The sequence below is a fragment of the Hyperolius riggenbachi genome, chromosome 10, assembly GCF_040937935.1.
Source record: "Hyperolius riggenbachi isolate aHypRig1 chromosome 10, aHypRig1.pri, whole genome shotgun sequence".
Classification (NCBI taxonomy): Eukaryota; Metazoa; Chordata; class Amphibia; order Anura; family Hyperoliidae; genus Hyperolius; species Hyperolius riggenbachi.
The window spans coordinates 67,646,633-67,669,171 of record NC_090655.1 but is presented as its reverse complement, the minus strand read 5'-3'; the positions used below and the strand labels follow the sequence as shown (position 1 = coordinate 67,669,171).

The following is a 22,539-nucleotide window of genomic DNA, read 5'->3' as shown; positions in this document are numbered from 1 at the left end:
TACCCACCTACACTAACTCCTGCTGCCCCCCCCCCCCCCAGCTACATTACACTTCTCTACACACTACATTACACTAACCTCAGCTGCCCCTTTCCCCCAACTGCATTACACTTCACTACAAACCTCCCCCCAGCTGCATCACACTTCACTACACACTAGACTAAACCAGGCTGCCCCCCCAGCAACATTATACTTCACTACCCACTACATTACAATACCTCCTGCTTCCCCTCCCCTCAGCTGCATTACACGTCACTACACTACATTATGCGCAAAGTCTCCGCTCCATGAGTCCTCAGCACTGCCGTAAGATGAAGTAGGGAGATACACACGAGCATCAGTAACCCGGACGCATGGCAGCAAAATCTGATGCCACGTGTTCTCCCGATCAACCCGCAATGCAGAGTGCCTAAAAGAATCCCCTGCAATGTTCTAGGAAGGGAAAAGGACATACGTAGGGACCGGGGACTGGCAGGACCTCGTGACAGGGAACAGGCAGGGACAGGGAACAAGCGGGGACTGGTGCTGGGAAGAAATTGGTGCATTCGGACTATAAGACGCAGGGACTTTTTCTCCCCACTTCTGGGGGAGAAAAAGTGTGTTTTATAGTCTGAAAAATACGGTAGATAAAATCATTTATTTCATTTGTTTATTTTCGCCTCAGGTGTCCTTTAAGCTTGCAAGGTCATAGCTCACTCACCCTTTTGTGTATTGGAATTTGTTATACATTGTATTATGCATGCGACTTTGTACCTGTAATTACCAATTCTGTATTTTGTACCAATTCTGTATTTTGTACATTGGCGTACACCATTGTCTCTATTGTTTTGTACCCCGCTTTGTTTCATACGGTGTACAGCGCTACGGAATATGTTGGCGCTTTATAAATCAATAATAAAAATAATAAAGAAGAATAGAAAGAATCTAATATTATATCATAGGATTGCAGTGACCGCTCCCAGCAATGCTGTAATCTGAGGTGGGTGTACCTGTAATTTGCACACAGATGACATTACTGCGGGACAAATGCAAATAGGATAACTCTATGGGCAATAAAAAGCAGGAAAATGAGTTTTCATTCTAGGTTATGTCTGACTACTATCCCACTTCAAAGAGCTACTGAACAAAGACATCAAAACTGCCACAGAGTAGCTGAATTGCAAGAAAACCAAAATATATATGTTATAATATTAGAGCTTAAACTATACGGAGAAGAAGCCAATTTTAAAAGTAAACATAGAAAAGCCAGAGATGTAGAATATTAATGTTGTAACACTAACAGATTTTGATCCAGTAACAGTAAACATGAACTGCTGTTTGCCAAGATATTTTGTGCTATACTTGAAGTGAAAGAGCTGCTATGCAGGGGTTCATATTGCTGCACCGTGGCCTGGCAGTAGCAATGGCTTCTTAGCGGTATTGTAAATTTGTCATTGCTTCTTACAATTTGTATAAAATAGTGTGGATGTTTTGTACTGCCTCTGATGCTTTGTAAGTGTAGCAAATTACACTGGGTAAGATGTAGCAAATGTACACATCAAGTATGGAAGACTGAATTTACTAACACATGTTTATTTAGTTATTGTATTTATAAAGCGCCAACATATTACGCAGCGCTGGACATTAGTTTAGGTTACAGACAATATTTAGGGGTGACATACAGCAATACAGGAATACAAGAAAAAACAGATCACACAGCACAGTATGAGTACAAGGTGATCGTCCGCACACAGTGGCAGAAGAGCCCCCGCCAGAGCCCTGCGCTGCCCGGACCAATGACTTCCAGGCAGCGCTATGGGCTGGATCGGAGGCGTCTGACGTCAGCTGACGTCCATGACGTCATTCCGATCGTCGCCATGGTGACAGGAAAAGCAAAACAGGGGAACGCATTATATACGCATTCCCCTGTTTGCTATTGATGCCGGCGACAATCGCACTAGAGGGACACATGCGCCCTCTAGTGTTGTTTCATGTAGCTACCACTCTGGTAGCTTTACATGAAACAAAATGTTTTTTGTTTTTTTTTAAATGTATTTCTGCCTATTTGGCAGAATTAAAGAACCGTAAGGAAGGTTGAAACAGAAGATACTTGCTATAATTCAGCTTTAAAGTGGATCCGAGATGAACTTTTACTCATTGCATAATTGTGTTCCTTTCCTATTGTTTATAAGGCATTCCTCAAGCCAAATACTTTTTTGTTTTTGTTTTAATACTCTAATTCCCTATAACTAAACAAGCCACGCCCACAGGTTTTCAGAGAACCAAGGCATTTTCAGACAGTAGCAAGGGCTCATGGGAGCTCAGTCTGGGCAGGAGGAGTGGGAGGTATTACTAGCCAGAGATTTCAGAGGCAGAGGGGAGGAGGGAGGAAGAGGGGGATTTTTTTTTTGTTTTCGCAGGCTGAGTGCTCAAGATACAGATAAGCCTGCCTCTGTGTAATGTTTACAAACAACATGGCTGCTGTCATTGTATCACAGGAAGAAATAAATCATATTCAATTAAAGCTGTTTGCAGCTACATTTTGTGTCAGCAAGTAACAAAGTTCTGATTATCAGGTGATCTGCAGTATCACCTATAATACAGATTATATACCTGGTTATATGGTGATCTGCATCACCAATAATACAAGTATACCAGACAGCTAATGTATAGCAAGTATAGTGCTTGGTGCAAAAGTAGTACTGATAGGTTTAGCTATACCTCACCAGAGGAGCTGGTGGGCACTAATAGTACAGAGCCTCTCACCAGAGACAAGGGCCCTCTGGTGAGAGTAGAGTAGTCAGACTAACCGAGTTGGCAACAGGCAGACTGATACAGCACCAAATCAGAAGGCAAAGGCAGGAAGGTATAAACAGGCAGAGTCAGCAACAAGATCAGATGGGCAGAAGTACAGAATCACAGAACAGAGGAGTGGTCAGAACGAGCAAGAGTCATACACAGATAATAAACAGTATTTCAGTTATAATTATAGCTATCAACAAATCCTATCTTTGTGTGAAATCCCCGGTTTCCTCCCGGATTAAAGCACACCAGATCTAACTAAGGTCTGAGCGCTAACACAAAGTATTTGCAACAGCAGACAAGTTATAAGTGATACAGCGAGGCTTAAGAAGCAGAGGAGACTCCTCCGGCACGTCCCCTGTTATCAGCCAATGAGGAGCGGTGGACGTCTCCTCTGACGTCAGCCGACCGGCCGGTCAGCTGACGCGCCTCCTCCCCACATAAAGGTCCTTTCTGTGCGTGCGCGCACGGGACAATGCGACCCTATGTGCTGCTGACAAACCCGTCCTCGGCGTGCTAGACGCCCCAGGCATGGATAGATCACTAGGCAGGGAGATAGAGGCAGCTGCGGTGGTATCGCTGTTCACCGCAGCTGTCTCTTCTACGTTTGTTACACATTTGTTGTGTAAACTATCTAAACTTTAGATAAGATATATAGACAAGTTACTTGTTATTGTTAGTTTTTCATCTCAGATCCGCTTTATGTGAACATCTGTGGTTACCCACAATGCACCGCTACTGAATATGCAAATTATCTCTTTATGCCCCTGAAGCCAGGCTTGCATCTAGAACCGCTGGTGTATAGCACGCCGTTGGCTTTAACTTTTTACAGAGCCATACCAACCCCACATGCAGGCAGCCTGTTTCAGACTTTTGGTTCTCCTCAGTACATGGCATGTACCTGTGGGGTTGATAGAGTTTGTTCAATATAATTTTTGAGTATGGCTGAATTCAGAATCAGATTTATTTCGCCAAGTGCGGCAGTTGCCACACCCGGAATTGTTTGTGGTACACATCGGCATAGAGCATAGTGCAAGAACAACATCAAAACATAACTATGAATACAAAAATGCGTTGAAGAACAGAAATAGGCCTTAAAACAGAGTAGTGCAAGTACACGTGCAATGAAGAAAAGACGTAGAACAGGTACGTAGCAGATAGTCCTGCTACTTAGTTAATTAGTCCTCGGTGCAAATACACATGGAATGAGGAATCGCCCCAGGTTAAGTACATACGGGCTATTTAGGCCTAGGTGACAGTCCTGCTATTTAGCTTTGCTGTGTGCAGGGCTAAAGTTCAGAAGGCGCACTGCTTGGGGGGGAAAAGGAGTTCCTGTGTCTGGAGGTTTTGGTGGAAATAGCTCTGTAGAACCGAACATTTGATACTCTGGTGACCTCTGTGTCTTTGATGAGGACCGGGTTAAGTGGGGGAGAGCGCTTTCTGAAATCCACAACCAGCTCGACAGTCTTTGCAGCATTTAGGACTAGCATGTTATCCTTACACCAGTTGCAGATAAGTTCGATCTCACTGTGGTAGGAGTGTTCATCCTCACCACTGATGAGGCCAAGGGTGGTGGTGTCATCCACAAATTTAATGACCTTAACGCAGTCGGCAGTTGAGGTACATTTGTTCGCATACAGGGAAAAAAGGATCGGGGACAGTACACAGCCTTGGGGGGCACCAGTGTTTGTAGTCCTCACTCGGGAGAGGCAGCTGCCAAGTTTGACTCGTTGCGTCTTATTCGTGAGAAAGTCTTTGATCCAAGTGCAGAGAGTTTGATCAAGCCCGAGTTGCGCTAAGTTGTTATGCAGGATGTCCGGACTGATTGTATTAAAAGCAGAGCTGAAGTCTAGGAAGAGGAACCTAGCGTAGGTGTTGGGTCTGTCCAGATGTTCCATGATTGATGGCATCCTCTATGGACCTGTTTGCTCTGTATGCAAATTGGAGTTGATGTAGGAGAGCATCAGTGGAGGCTTTCAGATGACTGAGGACCAGTTTTTCAAAGAATTCACACTGTTTATTTCCATTTTATAATGTTAACATGTTATTATCACCACTGCGTGGGTATTTTGGCTTTTTGCCTTCGTATTTCTATAAATCGAATTACCAAAAAAAAATTAGGTTCTAAACTTTCCCTGCTCTATTTAAATCTAAAATAAATTGCAGAAGTTCCACTTAAAGCGCTGATAAACTACATCCCAGAAACTGGTTTTTCTTGATACGGCCGTTGTCACGTTGCATTCAAAGCCTAATTAAAAAGTTTCTCACAACTTCTCCCCGCAATGTGACTTACAGATGAAAATTTAATTCCATTAAATTCCGATTTCATCGGGGTCCCAAATGGGTGCTTATTTTATCTTTGAAAATTCAACTGCAATCCGGCTTCATTAATATATGTAAATATATTTGTAGCACGACAAGCGCTTGGCTTTCCTGCCAGCAGATGGAAAAAAAACAATGGTAGAGCTGAAGACTTCGCATTCTCGCTCATTTACAATAAATCCCACCGGCTCACAGTCCCGTTCCTGACATCTCTTTCTAAAGCCGCTGGTGCGGAAAGGCGAAAAAATAATAACCAGCCTTAGATAAAGACCCCGGCCTCCCTGAAGAAAAGAGCGCTGTAACGGGGGCCACACACACCCCAGAGAAGACACAAATGAAAAGCCTTATTATCTACCCCGGCAGAATGACTCCTATTGTCTTGCATCAATGTTAAGGTTAATAATTAAAAGAGAATGTGAAATATTTGTCTCTTGGTAGTCTGAAGCAATTTATCTTAATTAAATCACAAAATTTCATAACACCGCCATTTTTTTCTCTTCTTGTTTTAGACATGACAAAAAAAACGTTCGGCACCAAAGTCATTTTAATTGAATAAGAAGGAGAAAATTTAACATGTTAATGAAGCTTCATTCAGAGACTAAATTATCTGAGCTTTAAGTAATGTCATTAATGGAAACTGGGAGAGGATGTCTTGAGAATAGCAAGAGAGGAAGACAAAGGAAAGTTCACAGAGAAGAATAAGAGAAGTTCTTAGTGTCTACACATTACAAGTTTATGGAAAGTGACACTTTCATCATCAAGAGACTTGTTAAAAAGTCAGCCTACATAATGATGTTACTTCTTTGTTTTGATAGCTTTAGGATGCTCAGTTGAACCCGAAACAATATATTTAGTCTTCATCTATGTTAGCAGTTCTGAGTATACTGTAGTTTAAAGGATACCAGAGCTGAACTAAGTAGGAAAAACGAGGGGAGTGAGCATGTACTGGAAGCTGTCCTGATGCCCTCCCCTCCCCCGTTCTCCTCTGCCCCCCTCCTTTGCTACATAAATGCACCCCAGCAACCTCTTCCGGGTTGGGCATTAGTGCGCAGGCGCTGACCTGGCTGCACGTGTCCTAATTTGGGCACCTGTAGCCGGGAGCGTTCTGCGCATGCACACTAATGCCCACCAAAGAAGAGGCTGCTGTGGGGGCATTTAGGTAGCAAAGGAGGGGAACAGAGGAGAATGGGGGAGCGGTAGGCATCAGGGCAGCTTCCAGTATATGCCTGCTTTTTCCTACTTAGTTCAGCTCTGGTATTCTTTAATATTTACACTTCAAAATGTGCTATATTCTAACACTTAACATTTACAGGTGGATACAAGGCTCTATATTTAGGCTGTGCCAGTGCTATATAAACCTGTACTTCCAGATGCTTAGTTATATAAATGGCCCTACTAGTAAACTATGTCTTTAATATGAACTAGTGGTCCTGAATGTAAAGTTGGACAAATTGTACATTTATTAAAGCAAACCTGTGACTTTATGGGAGGGAAAGGTGAGATACTTACCTCAGCTTTCTACGTCCTCATCCTGACCACCACCACTGCCCGGGACCTTGTGAGAAGTCTGTGGCCGTGCACTGAACATGAATGAGCGTGACCAGACCGCACAGGATCCTGACGGCTTGCGCATGCGCAATAGCAAAGAGTTGCTCATGCTCATCGTAAAAAGCTAAGCCCAGGCAGCTCTGTGCTACTGCGCAGGTGCAAACTATCCTGTAGGTCCCATCACTGGGAAGTATACCTGGAGGTAAAGTCCCCCAAATATATACTTACCTCAGAAGAGGGAAGCCTCTGGATAACATAGAGGCTTTCCCCTCCACCTCTGCTTGGCCAATTTAAACCACCTCCATGTAGTATGAGGGTAACCAGATTTAGAACACTATGAGCACATTGTGTAGGTAAACTCTCATGCTACATGAAGGTGGTAAAATTGGTCAGCTATTGGTCAATGATAATTGAAAGTGTGTTTCAGACTTAAATCTCTGCATTGACAAGTAACAACAAACATAAGAATGAGCAGTTGATCTTACCTGTAGATCCAATGGACCACGTGATGTTGAGGTTGAAGTTATTGGAAGCATTGATGGAAATGTCCAAATTTTTATTTGACTAGAGAGAGAAAGATAAAAAAATGGAATCAGTTGCAGACTGTAGACAACAAATAGTTATTCCCTATGGAGATCAGCAAACAAGGATAGAGCCATCACAGCGTTCACTACAAACATCAGATGGTTGCAAATAAGTTCCTACTGACATTTCCCTGCACCTGATAGGACACAGTGAACACATGGTCTTATCTGCTACTAGAGTAATGTTAGTGGTGTGCCGCCTACTCCCCTCTCCGACATCTGGCACTCTGCCAGCGGACATGAGTACATTGCTGGTACCTACATATAGTGATCTTCCAACAGTCCTAACTCCTACACACTAACACTGGCAGTGTTTCACATCTCCTAATCGTAGTCTACAGAAGCTACAACCCAGTTGGATTGTGACAGCAGCAACCAGGGAGGAATTAGCTACACTTAGCTGTGTGGGCGAAGGGGAGAATGCTAAGATTTTGAGTTAACCAAGCTGGACTTTTAATATACTATGTGCTGGGAGGATGCCACTTCGGGTTTGTATCAGGCCAGACTGGTGCTGTTCCTGCAGTGGTTCCCCACCCCATATATCAACAGGCGAGGAGGAGGCACTCCAATGTTTTCAAACTTGTATTTGCTAGTTGGTGTTTTAGTTGTGGTTGAGTGGGACCAACCCTCAAGACACAACTGATGTCTCTCCTTGTAGTGGGAATAGCTACACCCCACACATTTGTACCTCTAATAAATTTGCTGTTGCTGTGTGTGGGGGGGGGATAAGCAAGGACCTCCCACTTGCACTGAGGTCTTTTTAAGTTATTGAGGTAACCCATCAGTCATTGAACACTGCTGACTTGGGCAACCCACAGAGCAATACATTGCTCCATTCTCAGTACATTAGGTCAGGTCCTGACGAACACAATCTTATGGGATTTTATATTGCCAGGAGTGTACTGTGACCTTCGGGGGACCACTCAGCAGACCTCTACCAGGCACCCCCCGCTCTCCCTACCAAACTACCTTACAACATAGTTATTTGGGTTGAAAAAAGACATACGTCCATCGAGTTCAACCAGAAAACAAAGTACAACACCAACCTGCTTCCTCACATATCGCTGTTGATCCAGAGGAAGGCGAAAAACCCTTACAAGGCATGGTCCAATTAACCCCAAAAGGGAAAAAAATCCTTTCCGACTCCAGATGGCAATCAGATAAAATCCCTGCATTAACACCACAGGGCATTACCTAGTAATTATAGCCATGGATGGCTTTCAACGCAAGGAAAGCATCTAAGCCCCCTTTAAACGCAGATATAGAATTTGCCATAACTACTTCCTGTGGCAATGCATTCCACATTTTAATCACTCTAAAGGTGGCCATACATCAGGCGACTTGGCGGCCGATCGACCATCCAATGCGATTATTATAATCGAATTGGATGAAAATCGGCAGTGCATCCCCGACCGACAAAGCGACCAATTTCGGAAAGGAAATTGGTCGCATGGTCGATCGCGCATGCCACTAGATGTTGGGCCAAAGTTGGTTGGTGGGGTGTGTGACGGTACGGCAGCGATTTCCGGGTCGAGCGACGAGACAGTGACACCCCCGCCGCTACCGTTGCTATGTATAAATGTGCCCGGTGTGTGCATTTATACATTGCCTGTCCTGTAGCAGCCTCAGTGGGGTGTCCGTAACCTTTCCATACATGCTACTGGTGCATAGTGTCTGATGTCGGCGCATAGTGTCTGACGCCAGACGTTATGCGCCAGTGGCGTGTACGGAAAGCTGTACGGAGGATTACGGACACACAGCGGAAGCTGCTACAGGACAGGTAATGGATAATGCACACACAGGGGACTCAGCCTATTCCCTGAAGATTACATGCTGAAATCGGACGTGAATTGGCCTGTAGTGTATGGGCAGAATCAACAAAAAACAAACTTATCTCTAATCAAGTTCAATTAGAGATAAATTTGTCTCTGTCGAATCTGCCCATAATCGTCAGGTCTATGGGTACTTTTACTGTAAAGAACCCTTTCCTGTGATTGCATTAGAACCCTTTCCTTTGATTACATTAGACACACAACAAACACTTGAGAAAGGCATTCCCCAAAAAACACTTTGTGTGTCTCATGCAATCAATATAAAACCTTTATAAATGCTATTGGAGCCCATTATGCTCCTTTTCAATTTGGAATTTTACCTCAGTGAGATTTCATGGTACGGTAAACAGAACCAGCATCAGATTCAAACACATTAACCAGCAACAAGAGAATAATTTTTCCATCAAAGTAAATAAACCAAGTTTCAATCAAAAGATACATTTCAATAGTAATGTGCAGCCGCAGCCAAATAGAGACAAAATGCTAATGATGGCAGCATGAGGAGGAATGGCAGTGCATGGATACAGCCTGTATTAGCAGCATGTCACTAATGCTATAATACACTGTCCCTATGGACTGACATTTCTATTTACACCGCTATAATTAACATTTTATTTTCTGCTATTATTACTTTTGTGAAATGTAATCTATGATGGAAATGTGATCTCTTTATGAAAGTTGGATACTGAAATTCTATTGACCACAGCTTTTTTTTTTCCTCTTTCTTTTCCTAAAGAAGTCTGAACTGAAATGAATGAACAGGTTTGGTCAATGATAAATAGGAGACACCGAGAGCCCAATATAGTGTAGTATGTATTGGAAACCGTGGATAAATGTAAGTGTGAGATGAATATACTCACAAGCGTGGGTTACCTCTTAGGCAACCACTGTAGATGGAGGTGAGGAGATTAGACCTGTCCTCACTCAGGATTAAGATGTCGCTCTCTGTAGATCAGGAAAGTAGGGGTAGGTCACCCCTCCACCAGGGGTGGACACAGTATTATCGTAAGAGAACAGAGGAGCCAGCAGGATAAAAGGTAATAAAAATTTAAAAATTTGCTGGGAGGCAGTGGTGGACTTACCTCCGGAAAGCAGACTCAAAATACTGTCTGAATTAAACAAATACATTTATTATTGGTACCCCAAAAGATGCAATGCGTTTCGCAGGCACAGCCCGCTTCATCAGGCAATAAGGTAGGGGACAAACTCCGGAAAGCAGACTCAAAATACTGTCTGAATTAAATAAATTTATTATTGGTACCCCAAAAGATGCTAGCATCTTTTGGGGTACCAATAATAAATTTATTTGTTTAATTCAGACAGTATTTTGAGTCTGCTTTCCGGAGTTTGTCCCCTACCTTATTGCCTGATGAAGCGGGCTGCGCCTGCGAAACGCGTTTCATCTTTTGGGGTACCAATAATAAATTTATTTGTTTAATTCAGACAGTATTTTGAGTCTGCTTTCCGGAGGTAAGTCCACCACTGCCTCCCAGCAAATTTTAAAAATTTCATTACCTTTTATCCTGCTGGCGCCTCTGTTCTCTTACGATAATAGGGTTGGTCAATGAGCTGCCAATAATCACAAGGTGATGAATTTTGTATGTCAATTTTCTGTAACTGTATCCGGTTGCCACAGCAGCATCATTTGACTGCATACATTTACAAGAAATTAACAATTTGCATCAACTTCTTTTTTTTGTTTACATCTCATTGATCATCCCCATTAATGAATTCAGGCTCATCAGGGTGCCGTAAACAAAAACTGAGTTTTTAAGGGGGACTGTGTAACAAACTGTCTACAAGTAAGTAGGGGCAATGAGCACACTGCTGCATTCCTGATCGAAACTGAAGCAAAAGGAATGTGGAGGCTGCCATATTCATTTCCTTTTAAGCAATACCAGTTTCCTGGCTGTCCTGCTGATCCTCTGCCTCTAATACTTTTAGCCATAGACCCTAAACAAGCATGCAGCAGATCAGGTGTTTCTGACCTTATTGTCAGATCTGACAAGATTTGCTGCATGCTTGTTTTTGGTGTTATTCAGACACTACTGCAGCCAAGATTTGCTACATGCTTGTTTCTGGTGCTATTCCGACACTACTGCAGCCAAATACATCAGCAGGGCTGTCAGTCAACTGGTATTGTTTAAAAGGAAATAAACATGTCAGCCTCCGTATACTTCTCAGTTTAGGTTCCCTTTAAAGGGGAACTGAAGAGAGAGGTATATGGAGGCTGCCATGTTTATTTCCTTTTAAGCAATACTAGTTGCCTGGCAGCCCTGCTGATCCTCTGCCTCTAATACTATTAGCCATAGCCCCTGAACAAGCATGCAGCAGGTGTTTAAGGCCTCGTTTCCATCTATGCGCTTCTGTCCGCTTTTCAGCAACATGTATCAATCTGTAACATTGATGTGCTGAAAAAAAGCGGATAGAAGCGGACAGATGGAAACAAGGCCTTAGACTTTAAAGTCAGATCTGACAAGACTAGCTGCATGCTTGTTTCTGCTGTTATTCAGAGAAATGCTGAGAAATAGACTAGCAGTGCTGCCAGGCAACTGGTATTGATTAAAAGAAAATAAATATGGCAGCCTCCGTATACCTCTTACTTCAGTTCTCCTTTAAGCAATGTGCCTCAGCGCGTGATATGTGGGGACACCAGACAGAGTATGGACAGCTCTATCTGATTGGCACACTTATGTGCTGCACAGCAGGACGTGCTGACAACGTACTGGTGCTCCCATTTTAACCAGGACGTAAACTCTCCCATTCTGTATAGTTGAATGGGGCAACAGAGAGCAAACCAGGTGCCATGCACTAAACATAGGGTAGGCTGTGCTGTGAAAGGGTAGTATGTACAGGCTCTGACAGAGCAATTGGTAATACCGAGGTGCCAGAAGAATAAAACAATCTATTAAAAGGTTTAAAATAAAGAAGGCAGTGGTGGACTTGCCCCTTCAGTGCAGACACGAATTGTCAGTTTTGACAATAAAAACGTTTATTTATTTACTCCAAAAATGGTATGAAAAAAAATGGTATGTAGTCAGTCTCTGAGCTTAGCGCCTCAGAGGCGCTAAATTCAGAGACAGACTACATGAGTTGTATGCTCCCCTATAGTGTCTGATGAAGTGGGTTGTACCTGCGAAACGCATTGCACCATTTTTGGAGTATATAAATAAATGTTTTTATTGTCAAAACCGACAATTCGTGTCTGCACTGAAGGGGTAAGTCCACCACTGCCTTCTTCATTTTAAGCCTTTCAATAGATTGTTTTATTCTTCTGGCGCCTCCGTATTACCAATTGCTATAGATTCCACTTTATGTGGAGGGGACGTGGCCCCTTTTTTCTTCCTGTCTACAGAGAGCGACTTCTTAATCCTGAGTGGGGACAGGTCTAATTTTCCTCACCTGCTGGCACAGTGGTCACCTGGATGGTAACCCTGGTTTGTGAGTATTAAATTATACTTTCTCATATTCACCGTTTCAGTACATACTACACTATACAGAGCTCTTGGTGTCCCCCCCCCCCCCCTCCCTGTTTAGGCTCTGACAGAGGGTGACTAATACCAAAGCAACATGGTCATCCTATGCTATTCTATGTGCTTTTATACAGATGCATAAGATTGTACTTATTTCTGTATAGTTCTATTCCTGTTCTTAATATGATATTACGATATATATATATATATATATATATATATACATCAGAGTCTTAAGTCAGCGGATAAGAGAGCTTTCTGGTTGCTTGAAACTCAATGATAAAACTAGGCCTAGCTAATACAGTACTATGTCGGCGCTGTCGCGGAATGAACCTCCAGTGCCTGGCTAAGTTTTGTTATCGCTGACTTGCAAGTTGATGCCCGTGGTGCAGCCCTGGCAGGGCACGTCCACGCTCCCGTCGCTGGAAGCGTCCTGTGCAGGATCAGTACGAGAAAACCTGGTACTGTGCCTGCGCAGGATGCTCCCAGCGCTGGGAAAACAAACAAGGATGTGCGCGGCTAGGGCCTTGCAGTGGCTGGCAACTGAAGAAAGTAAAATTTAGCCGCGGTGGGGGACCAGTGGACAGCAGAGCTCACAATTTTGATGTGCGGGTTTTTTTATGCATTTGCGTTTTTCTGATTGGCAAGTGTTGTCTTGATGTTTGAAAATAGATACTAGTGGTTAAATCAATACAAAACGCAAATGCATTTCTATGCATTTTTCATGCGTTCCTATACTTTACATTGAAAAGCAAAATGCATCATAATCGCACAGACATGCATTTGCGTTTTTTAAAAAATCTGAACGCAGCAGTGGAAAAGGCCACCTAAGATTCTTAATTCAAACAGTCTGCACTTCAGAAATTGCAAACGCATTCGTTTTGCGTTTTTGGGAAAAAACGCAGCTAGTGGAAAAGGACCCCATGAGGCTGGAGTTTACCACTGTGTACTGGCGGCAGTTTGTCCAGATTGCTGATTAGTTGTCTTCTAGATCAGGGCTTTTCAACTTTTTCACTAATTGTACCACTTCTTTCCCATGAAAATTTTCAAGTACCACCAGTGTGCCTGCACAGTCGAGCAGACCTGATCTGGCTCTTTTGCATCTGCTGGAGCCCGAGCAGAGAGCTGTTGCTGTGCATGCGCAAATGCCTACAAGCTCTGACAAGGAGATCTTTGGGGGATCCTAGCACTGGATTCCCTCTACTGAGGAGGATGGTGGAAGCCTCCCCCTCAAGCGCTAAATAACCCCCAGGGGCACTGATTTTTTTTCCTTACAGTACACTTACAGCTTTCTTTACAGGAACAGCTGCCAGGTACATTCAGATCAGCGGTAAACTGGCAGCAGTGAAGAGGCAGATAGGGGAACTGTGCACAGTGATGGCGCGTATACTTCAAATACAAGTGAGCAGTGATGTCACTACCTGTATTTGAAGTATATGTGTCATCAATGTGCACCGTTCGCCTGGCTGATCTGACGTCTGAAGTACTCAGTGCAGCACAGTAAGGAGCAAGTGAAGGGAAGCAAACTTTGGGGAGACAGGGTCAGGACAAGTGGCAGGCAAACCTGTCGTGTACCACCTGGCCTACAGCAGAGTACCAATGGTGGTACGCGTACCACAGGTTGAAAAGCCCTGTTCTAGATAGCTGGGACTGTATTGTAGCTATAAGATTTTTGAAATTTTAATAAAAAGATATAGAGATGGTATATAAGGAAGCGGTGAGACACTGGAAAAATGAATAATTTACTGTATGTGTGTAAATGGGACAGAAGGTAATGTAGAAACCGTAAAATGCCAATAAAGCTTTGATTTCCCTCATTTATACAGGGTCCCATAGAAATCCCATTGCTGGGAATGATCTGGTGTAGAAATGCGGTGACCGGGTCAGCATAGCAGGAGATGTTCAGCAATAACAAGAGAATTAGCGTCACGAGAGGAAGGTCGGAAATAACATCCTGCAGTATTAATAGGGATAGAAAGCAAAGCGCGAGTATAACAGGCAATCACACTACATGAGGCTGAGCAGGCACACAATGTACACAGCATAGATCATGCTTAGGGACAATGGGAGAAATTAAACAGTTCTTCCTCTTTCAAGACATACAGAGGACAGGAGCAATGAAAGGAACCATCACAGGGGAAACAAAGCAGCAACACTCGCGGGCTCATTCACGCTATGTGCGCCGCTGTCAGCTATGACGCACAACACTCTGGCCTGGATTCACATAAAGGTGGGCACTAATAACACAAATTGCCAAACCATTGTTTAGGAAAGATTTTAGGATTGATTTTGTTCACGGGCAGCATGGTGGCGTAGTGGTTAGCACTCTAGCCTTGCAGCACAGGCAGGAGCATAACTAGAGATCACTGGGCCTCCCTGCGAAACATTGGATGCATGCCGCTGTCTTGTATGTCTCCAATGCCGCAGTCAGGATGGTTTTAAATACATCCGGAGATGGAGCTGTCCTGATCTGCTGAGATAAGGAGTTCCAAAAATTTAGAAACGGCATGACAAGTTTTCAGGTGGACTCTGGGTAAGACTAGATCATTACTGAGGGAGGGAAAGAGACACATACTACTGCAGGAAATGACACCATTGGCGGAAAAGGAAGAAGGAGGTGTGTGTGTGGGGGGGGGGGGGGGGGGGGGGCGGGTATGGGAAGACACAAACTAATCCAGGGAAGTCTGAACAGAGTGGGAGGGTAGCAGACATGAACTACTGCAGGGAAATCTCATTATTGTGGGAGGGGAGGAGACACCAACTACTGCAGGGAAATCTCATTATTGTGGGAGGGGAGGAGACACAAATACTGCAGGGAAACCTCACTATTGTGGGAGGGGAGGAGACACCAACTACTGCAGGGAAATCTCATTATTGTGGGGGGGGGGGGGACACCAACTACTGCAGGGAAATCTCATTATTGTGGGGGGGGGAGGAGACACCAACTACTGCAGGGAAATCTCATTATTGTGGAAGGGGAGGAGACACAAATACTGCAGGGAAACCTCACTATTGTGGGAGGGAAGGAGACACAAACTACTGCAGGGAAACCTCACTATTGTGGGAGGGGAGGAGACACAAACTACTGCAGGGAAACCTCACTATTGTGGGAGGGGAGGAGACACAAACTACTGCAGGGAAACCTCACTATTGTGGGAGGGGAGGAGACACAAACTACTGCAGGAATATGTCACCATTCTGGGAGGGTAGGAGACACAATCTACTGCAGGGAAATATCACTAGCGTGGGAGGGGATGAGTAGAAAACTGCTGCAAAGAAATCTCAATGTGGGAGGGGAGGAGACACAAACTACTGCAGGGAAATATTTTTAGTCAATATACCAGTTGGGGGTCCAAAAATATCACATTTCTATAATGATTTCCTAAACTAAAAAATGTTTAAATCAGTGGTCCTCAAACTAAGGCCTGCGGGTCGAATGCGTCTCCCTGATGCTTTTTCACTGGATCCCAAACACAAAATGTATAACTTATAGATGTGGCCCGCTGCACCTTTAAATATTGGCAGCCTGCATATAGAAGAGCAGTGCTGGCACCACCCATCCACATATGTAGAAGCCAGCAAGCAGTAATTCGCTGGCTTCCAATCCAATTCTGCATCAGGTGACACTGCTGTCCAACTGGATGGCAGGTTGTCACCTGGGTATGCTTCACTGCCTGGTGCACAAAGACGTTCTTCGGGCGCCGCATGACTGAATAGCTGCTGCTGGGAGTTCTCCTCCAAGCATAATTGGGGGGAATATTGACCTAGATTCAATGTAATGTTTTTCAACATCATTTTATGTAAAGTTTGGAGACCCCTGGTTTAAATACTTTCAAAAATCCATTATGTCACGAATAAATAAACAACGAAACAATATAAATTCCCTTAGAGCTTCTCTTCCTTATATATCTAAAATAAACTGGAGCTTTAAATGGGTTGAAATATTTTAGTGTAGAACATATTTTTTCACATTCTGAAAACGATCCCAATTACTGCTGCTAATCTCATCAGTCTGTCTGGTCAGCGAGAGGAAGAATTTGTCTGTGAATCACTCCCGGATCTCTGCTGTGTTGTCATCATGTCCTTCGTCTCGCTGCGTTCGTCACCCAGTGATGACATCTGAGATGTGACTCAATGGCTGAGGCCCAAATGGAATTTGTGGGACCATCTGCAGCACAGGCAGGGCCTGCTGGCTCATTATCCAGGACCACAGACGGGTCGCGTGGCAACGACGGCTGAAGATAAGGGGCCCAGTGACGTCTGGTGACGACAAAGACTCACCTGCTCAGGGTTGGCGATAAAGTTGATGGCAGTGTGATGTCGGTCATCTTCTTGGATAAGGCTGAAGGTGAACTGATAGTCGATGAGGAGACTATCTGTAAGGAAACAGACAGACATGATTAGAGCACAAGGGAAACTAAAAACACTCCTTACGATTGTCATGTGTGCAATATAATTCATACAAGTAAAAGTAGGAAGAAAATAACTTTCTTGCTTTAATGGTTGATTACAACCTCACAACATTTGTCGCAGCAAAAACTTCAAACTATCACAGGTGCAACATTTCTTCTCCAACTTTCTGCAGTGCTTTCAGGGACAGGAAGTGGCAAAAACGTTAACAAGAACACAAAGAAAACATTAAAGGCCAACAGAGGTGCTAACCTAATAACACTACATCAACAACTAAAAGTGCACAATCATAAAAACATGACAGTATTATTTTCCAAGTGGCCAGGCTGAAATCCAACAACCTATTATTACTAAAAATAGTTTTCAGCTTTCTTGAAATATTGTGGCACCAATTTCTACTCTTTCTCCTTTAGAAAGCTTCAGACAGAACTATAGACATGATTGAAGAGGAGTGTTTCCCATAGGTAATAACAGTATAGTTTACGTGCTTTCACTCCGTATACTATGGCCCTATGATCACTTAGTATGTGTAACATGGCCCTATGGTCACTCAGTATGTGTAACATAGCCCTATGGTCACTCAATATGTGTAAAATGGCCCTGTGGTCACTCAGTATCTGTAACATAGCCCTGTGGTCACTCAGTATGTGTAACATGGACCTGTGGTCACTCGGTATGTGTAACATGGTCCTGTCGTCATTCAGTATGTATAACATAGCCCTCAGTGTGTGTAGCAAAGCCCGGTGGTCAGCCGGTATGTGTAACATGGCCCTGTGGTCACTCGGTATGTGTAACATGGCCCTGTGGTCACTCGGTATGTGTAACATGGCCCTGTGGTCACTCGGTATGTGTAACATGGCCCTGTGGTCACTCGGTATGTGTAACATGGCCCTGTGGTCACTCGGTATGTGTAATATGGCCCTGCGGTCACTTAGTATGCATAACATAGCCCTGTGTTCACTCAGTATGTGTAACATGGCCCTGGCATATCACCTTCAGGATACAGAGCATATACGGTTACTCTTGGCTCCATTTATGTTGATTGTAAACTAGCTGCAGGACGTACTGATCTTATAAAATGTGCTTTTGAAGTGTTCTCTCCCTTCGCACTTGTTCTACATTTTATTTCTGCACTCCATTCCATCCCTGATAGAGCTCTTATCAACATTTTAATAAACAATGAGATGGAGAAAGGAGAATACATGTTAACAACCAACAGCAGTTACAGCCATGTATCTGAAAATAGAGCTAAGATTCAGTGTACAAGAAAACTGGGTTCTTGATCAGAGCCTCATTTTAAAGGGAACCTGAACTGAGTAAAAATATTTAAAATAAACACGAGGTAACTTCAAATGAACATTACATAGTTAACTTGCCATCAGTTCCTCTCAGAAGCTCACCATTTTCTTCTGACATTTTGTCAGAACTGAAATGTATCAGTTGCTGTCAGTTATATATCAGTTGCTGTCAGTTATAGCTGAGAGGACAACTGATGTGTCCATGTTTCCCTATGGCTCAAGTGGGCGGTGTTACAGTTTAACAGTGTGCTGACCAGGAAGCTGTTATGGGGTAATGGCCATTTTCAAAATGGAGGACAGAGAATTCTAGTGATCACAGTGAACAACCAGAACGTGGGAGAGGAGAAAGAGATTGAGGAGAAGACTACACGGGAGGTATGTATGACTTGTGTATGTTTATTTTGACTTTGACATTACACTATGCAGCAGTGGCTGGAAAGTGTAATGGTTAAGAGCTCTGCCTCTGACACAGGAGACCTGGGTTCAAATCTCGGCCCTGCCTGTTCAGTAAGCCAGCACCTATTTCAGTAAGGAGTTTCTTGGGCAAGTATCCTTAACACTGCTACTGCCTACTGAGTGCGCTCTAGTGGCTGCCTCGCAATCGCTTTGAGTCCGACAGGAGAAAGGCGCTATACAAATACTGCCATTATTTTAATTTTCAGTTCAGGTTTTCTTTAAGACATTTTATCCCCACTTAAGTTAAAATAAACAAACACTGTCTAGTGCTGTATAGAGGAATAGTTTCTTTTTAGAATTATATTAAAATAATTAAATAACCAGCTATTGCAGTGAAGCGGGTCTGCAGGCTCCCAGCCTCTCTTATGCTGGAGGATGTCTGAGCAGACATGGAAATTGCATACACAAAGAAGTCTTCCTGCATCACTGTATTTATAGGACAGATGTTATATACAAGAAGATGAGCTGTTCCATGACTTCCTCACTAAATATATATTCATCCGGAACCTGTAGCTTCTCTCCGTCTCCTCCGGTCACCACAACCTAAATGTGTCAAAAACCTGTGCGGGTCTTGACTTTTTACATGATCGCCAACTCAGTAAAGGACCGGCCTTGAACGCGTTGCCATCATAAAAATGGGTTTAGTGGGTTCTGTACCGTCTAGAACAGTAACTATAGATTGGCGGTATAACTTGAAATGAAGCAAACAGCATACAGAATATACAAAAATATGCACAGTTCCAAGTAGCTATAAGGGGTTTTTTTTTTCCGGTGATTCTTGTAAGTTGTAAGGGACAAGAATACCTAGGTAAGAAGTAGGGAGAGACCGGGAGCCCAATGGTGCAGTATCGTCAGGTATAGGGAGGATAAACTTATATAGATATGTACTCATAAAGGTGGGTTGCATTTCCTGCAACCACCATATAGGCCTGCAGGGAATTAACCGTCCCCGCTTAGTACTCCAGGTCCTGATGAATACTGGATGGTCACTCTTGTAGTACGATAGACTTTCCAGAAAAACTGCAAAGCTATTACCTCCGAAGGAGGTCTGACTGGTATTGGGTAGGATTAAGCAGCCCAACGTGTGTTCTATTTTAGTATTTTTAAATACAAATAAAAATGATATAATTATAAGAGAGGTAATTGCTTACCTCTCCAGAATATATAGACACCAGTTCAACTGTAAAAAAGTTTTCATTCAAAAAGCAATCTGACGTGTTTTGCGGGTCATGGCCCACTTCCTCAGGTCAATACAAAATGCCTTGGTAGCAAAGGGCAGGGGTCCCCAACCCCCGGGTCCGCGGCCCACTGCCGGTCCGTGGGGTGTTTGCAGCTGGGCCGCCGGTCTGTCCTCTCGCCCCCCACCCCGTGGCCGCCGCTGCTGTTACCTTAGCTGGAGGCTGCTACCTCTCTTATATTCCCATTACCAGGGGAATCGCTTTCGTGCTTCTGCCTCATCACAACAGCCGGGAGACGCGCTGCTGTGAAACAAAATAACACACAGGAGAGGGGAATATAAGAGAGGAAGGGGCCGCCAGCTATGGTAACAGCAGCGGCGGCCGCGGGGGACAGGGGGAGCTTATGCTGGGTAGCTATACTGGGGCACTACATACCCATACTGGGCACTATACTAGCTATACTGGGCACTATACTAGCTATACTGGGGCACTATACTACCCATACTGGGGCACTATACTAGCTATACTGGGGTAACTATACTAGCCATACTGGGGCAACTAAACACCCTATACTGGGGCAACTATGCTAGCTATGACGCTGCACCCCAGCATCCCCCCCCCCCGTAACCCGCAGGGCACAACACTGTCCACTACCCCCCCACAACTGTGTAGCATTGTTATCAGCTCAGAGATAAATAAACAGTGTTATCTAGGATTTTGCAGGGAGGTGAGTGCAGAGACTTCTTTACCTGTTAGCAGACTGAAGTCTCATCAGAGGGCCAGGGTTTGGTGTTACACATTTAGGACCCATATGTTGTGTGGATGAACCTCAATACTTAAAATATAAAAAAAAATTGAAATATCCATCCTTCTTGCATCTGGGCAAGCTTGTGGTGACTGCTGGTCTGATGATTAATCCTTTACTTTTATTTTAAAAAATCCAGAATCTGTCCCTCAGAGCTGCCATTTACCACCTCGGCCTCCCCCTCCCTAGTGTCAGATGTAAAGATCGCCAGGCCAGACTCTTCCTGGGCGAAGCTACGGATTAGGCACAGCGGCTGCATTTAGAGGCTCAGCGGGTTGCGTGGCGGAGGGAAAGGTTTGCCGCATCCGCAATTTTGTCTTTAAAGCTCTCTCTGCACTTTTCACAAAGGCGATTTATCCCCTGGAAATGTCACAGGCCGGGAAAGCAAGTGTCCAGGGCGCCTTTTTCATTATCCGACGCGACGGATAATCAGCTGTTCCGAACATCCCGCCAGTCACAGCTGCCTCGTCTCCGATCGGACATCCATGAGAAGAGACGCTAATTGACACGTCCTCTCTGTCGGATCGTATTAGACCGATGGAGAAAACACGAGATAGAACACTAAATCCCTCCGGAGAATCTACACCAGCGACACCCCCAGCCGAGGAGCCGCAGCCTCATTACCGAGCCGAAGATTAGCCTAAAATACAAATCCTGTGACGTCACTAAATCTAACCAATTAATTCCATTAGAGAGAAAATAAACTTATGATATAATGAATTATATGTGTAGTACAGCTATGAAATAGAACATTAGTATCAGAGAAAAGTCTCATATTGTTTCCAGTACAGGAAGAGTTAAAAAATGTCACTTGTTATCTATGAAAAAGAGCTGAGCTCTCCAACCCAACTTGGGTCAGACACAGTCCTATTTTCTGAAGAACTTATACATCAAAGAAACAGTTAGAGGCAGCTTCAGGGCTCAAACCCACTAGAGCGATTTTGTGAGTATTTAGGGAGTGATTCAAAATGCTAGCGATTTCCCTAAAGGCTCAGCTAATGTTAATCGATGGGCCAAATTCCACTTGAGCAATTGCGATTACCAAAATCGCAAACGCAGGACTTGCAGCATTTGGGCACTATGGCGAAAAATTTAAAATATGTGCAAACAGACAAATAAAAAATATGTTTTTTTCCAGAGTAAAATGAGCCTCAAATTACTTTTCTCCTATGCGGTCACATACAGTAGGTAGTAGAAATCTGACAGAAATGACAGGTTTTGGACTAGTCCATCTCTTCATAGGGTATTTTCAGAAAGGCATTTATTCTTTATAAAGATATTCCCTAAAAAGGATTTAAACAATGATGCTGGCCAGCTTCAATGCTCGCTACACAATTTTTGGGCAGTTGGACAGAGCAACTGCCATTCACTATGTGCTTTTGAAAATAAATAAATCCCTGAGAATCCCCCTATGAAGAGATGGATTAGTCCAAAACCTGTCACTTCTGTCAGATTTCTACTACCTACTGTAAGCGACAGCAACATAGGAGAAAAGTAATTTATGGCTCATTTTACTTTGGAAAAAACATACTTATTTGTATGTTTGCACATATTTTAAATTTTACAATTTTTTGCCATAGTGCCCCTTTAATTGAAAGGACCAATCAGAATTAAAAATGCTAATCGCTACACAATCGCTGGCAAAAAGCTGACACTTTTTAAAAATGTTACCAAAATCGCCAGCAATCATGAAATCGCTTACAAACCGCACATTAAAAACGCTAGCGATGTGGACTAGGTAACTCGAGTCAGCCTGTACTGTACATAGTTAACCTTTACTTCTTTTTATTTTTCTTTATGTATTTTTTTTTTGTAGGGGGGAGGGGGGTTATTAGTATGATTCTCTTGAAAA

At 43.6% G+C, this 22,539-nt stretch overlaps 1 protein-coding gene across 2 annotated transcripts in view; it reads right to left on the bottom strand.

Moving 5' to 3' along the window:
• ATRNL1 (attractin like 1) overlaps positions 1-22,539 on the bottom strand; it is a 903,042-nt gene that overhangs the window by 391,840 nt on the left and 488,663 nt on the right. For both annotated transcript variants that reach the window (XM_068257926.1, XM_068257927.1), the window contains exons 22-23: positions 16,822-16,916; positions 7,137-7,215 (exon numbers count right to left, since the gene is read on the bottom strand). In XM_068257926.1, the coding sequence (XP_068114027.1) occupies positions 7,137-7,215; positions 16,822-16,916 (174 nt within the window). The remainder of the gene's footprint in view (positions 1-7,136; positions 7,216-16,821; positions 16,917-22,539) is intronic.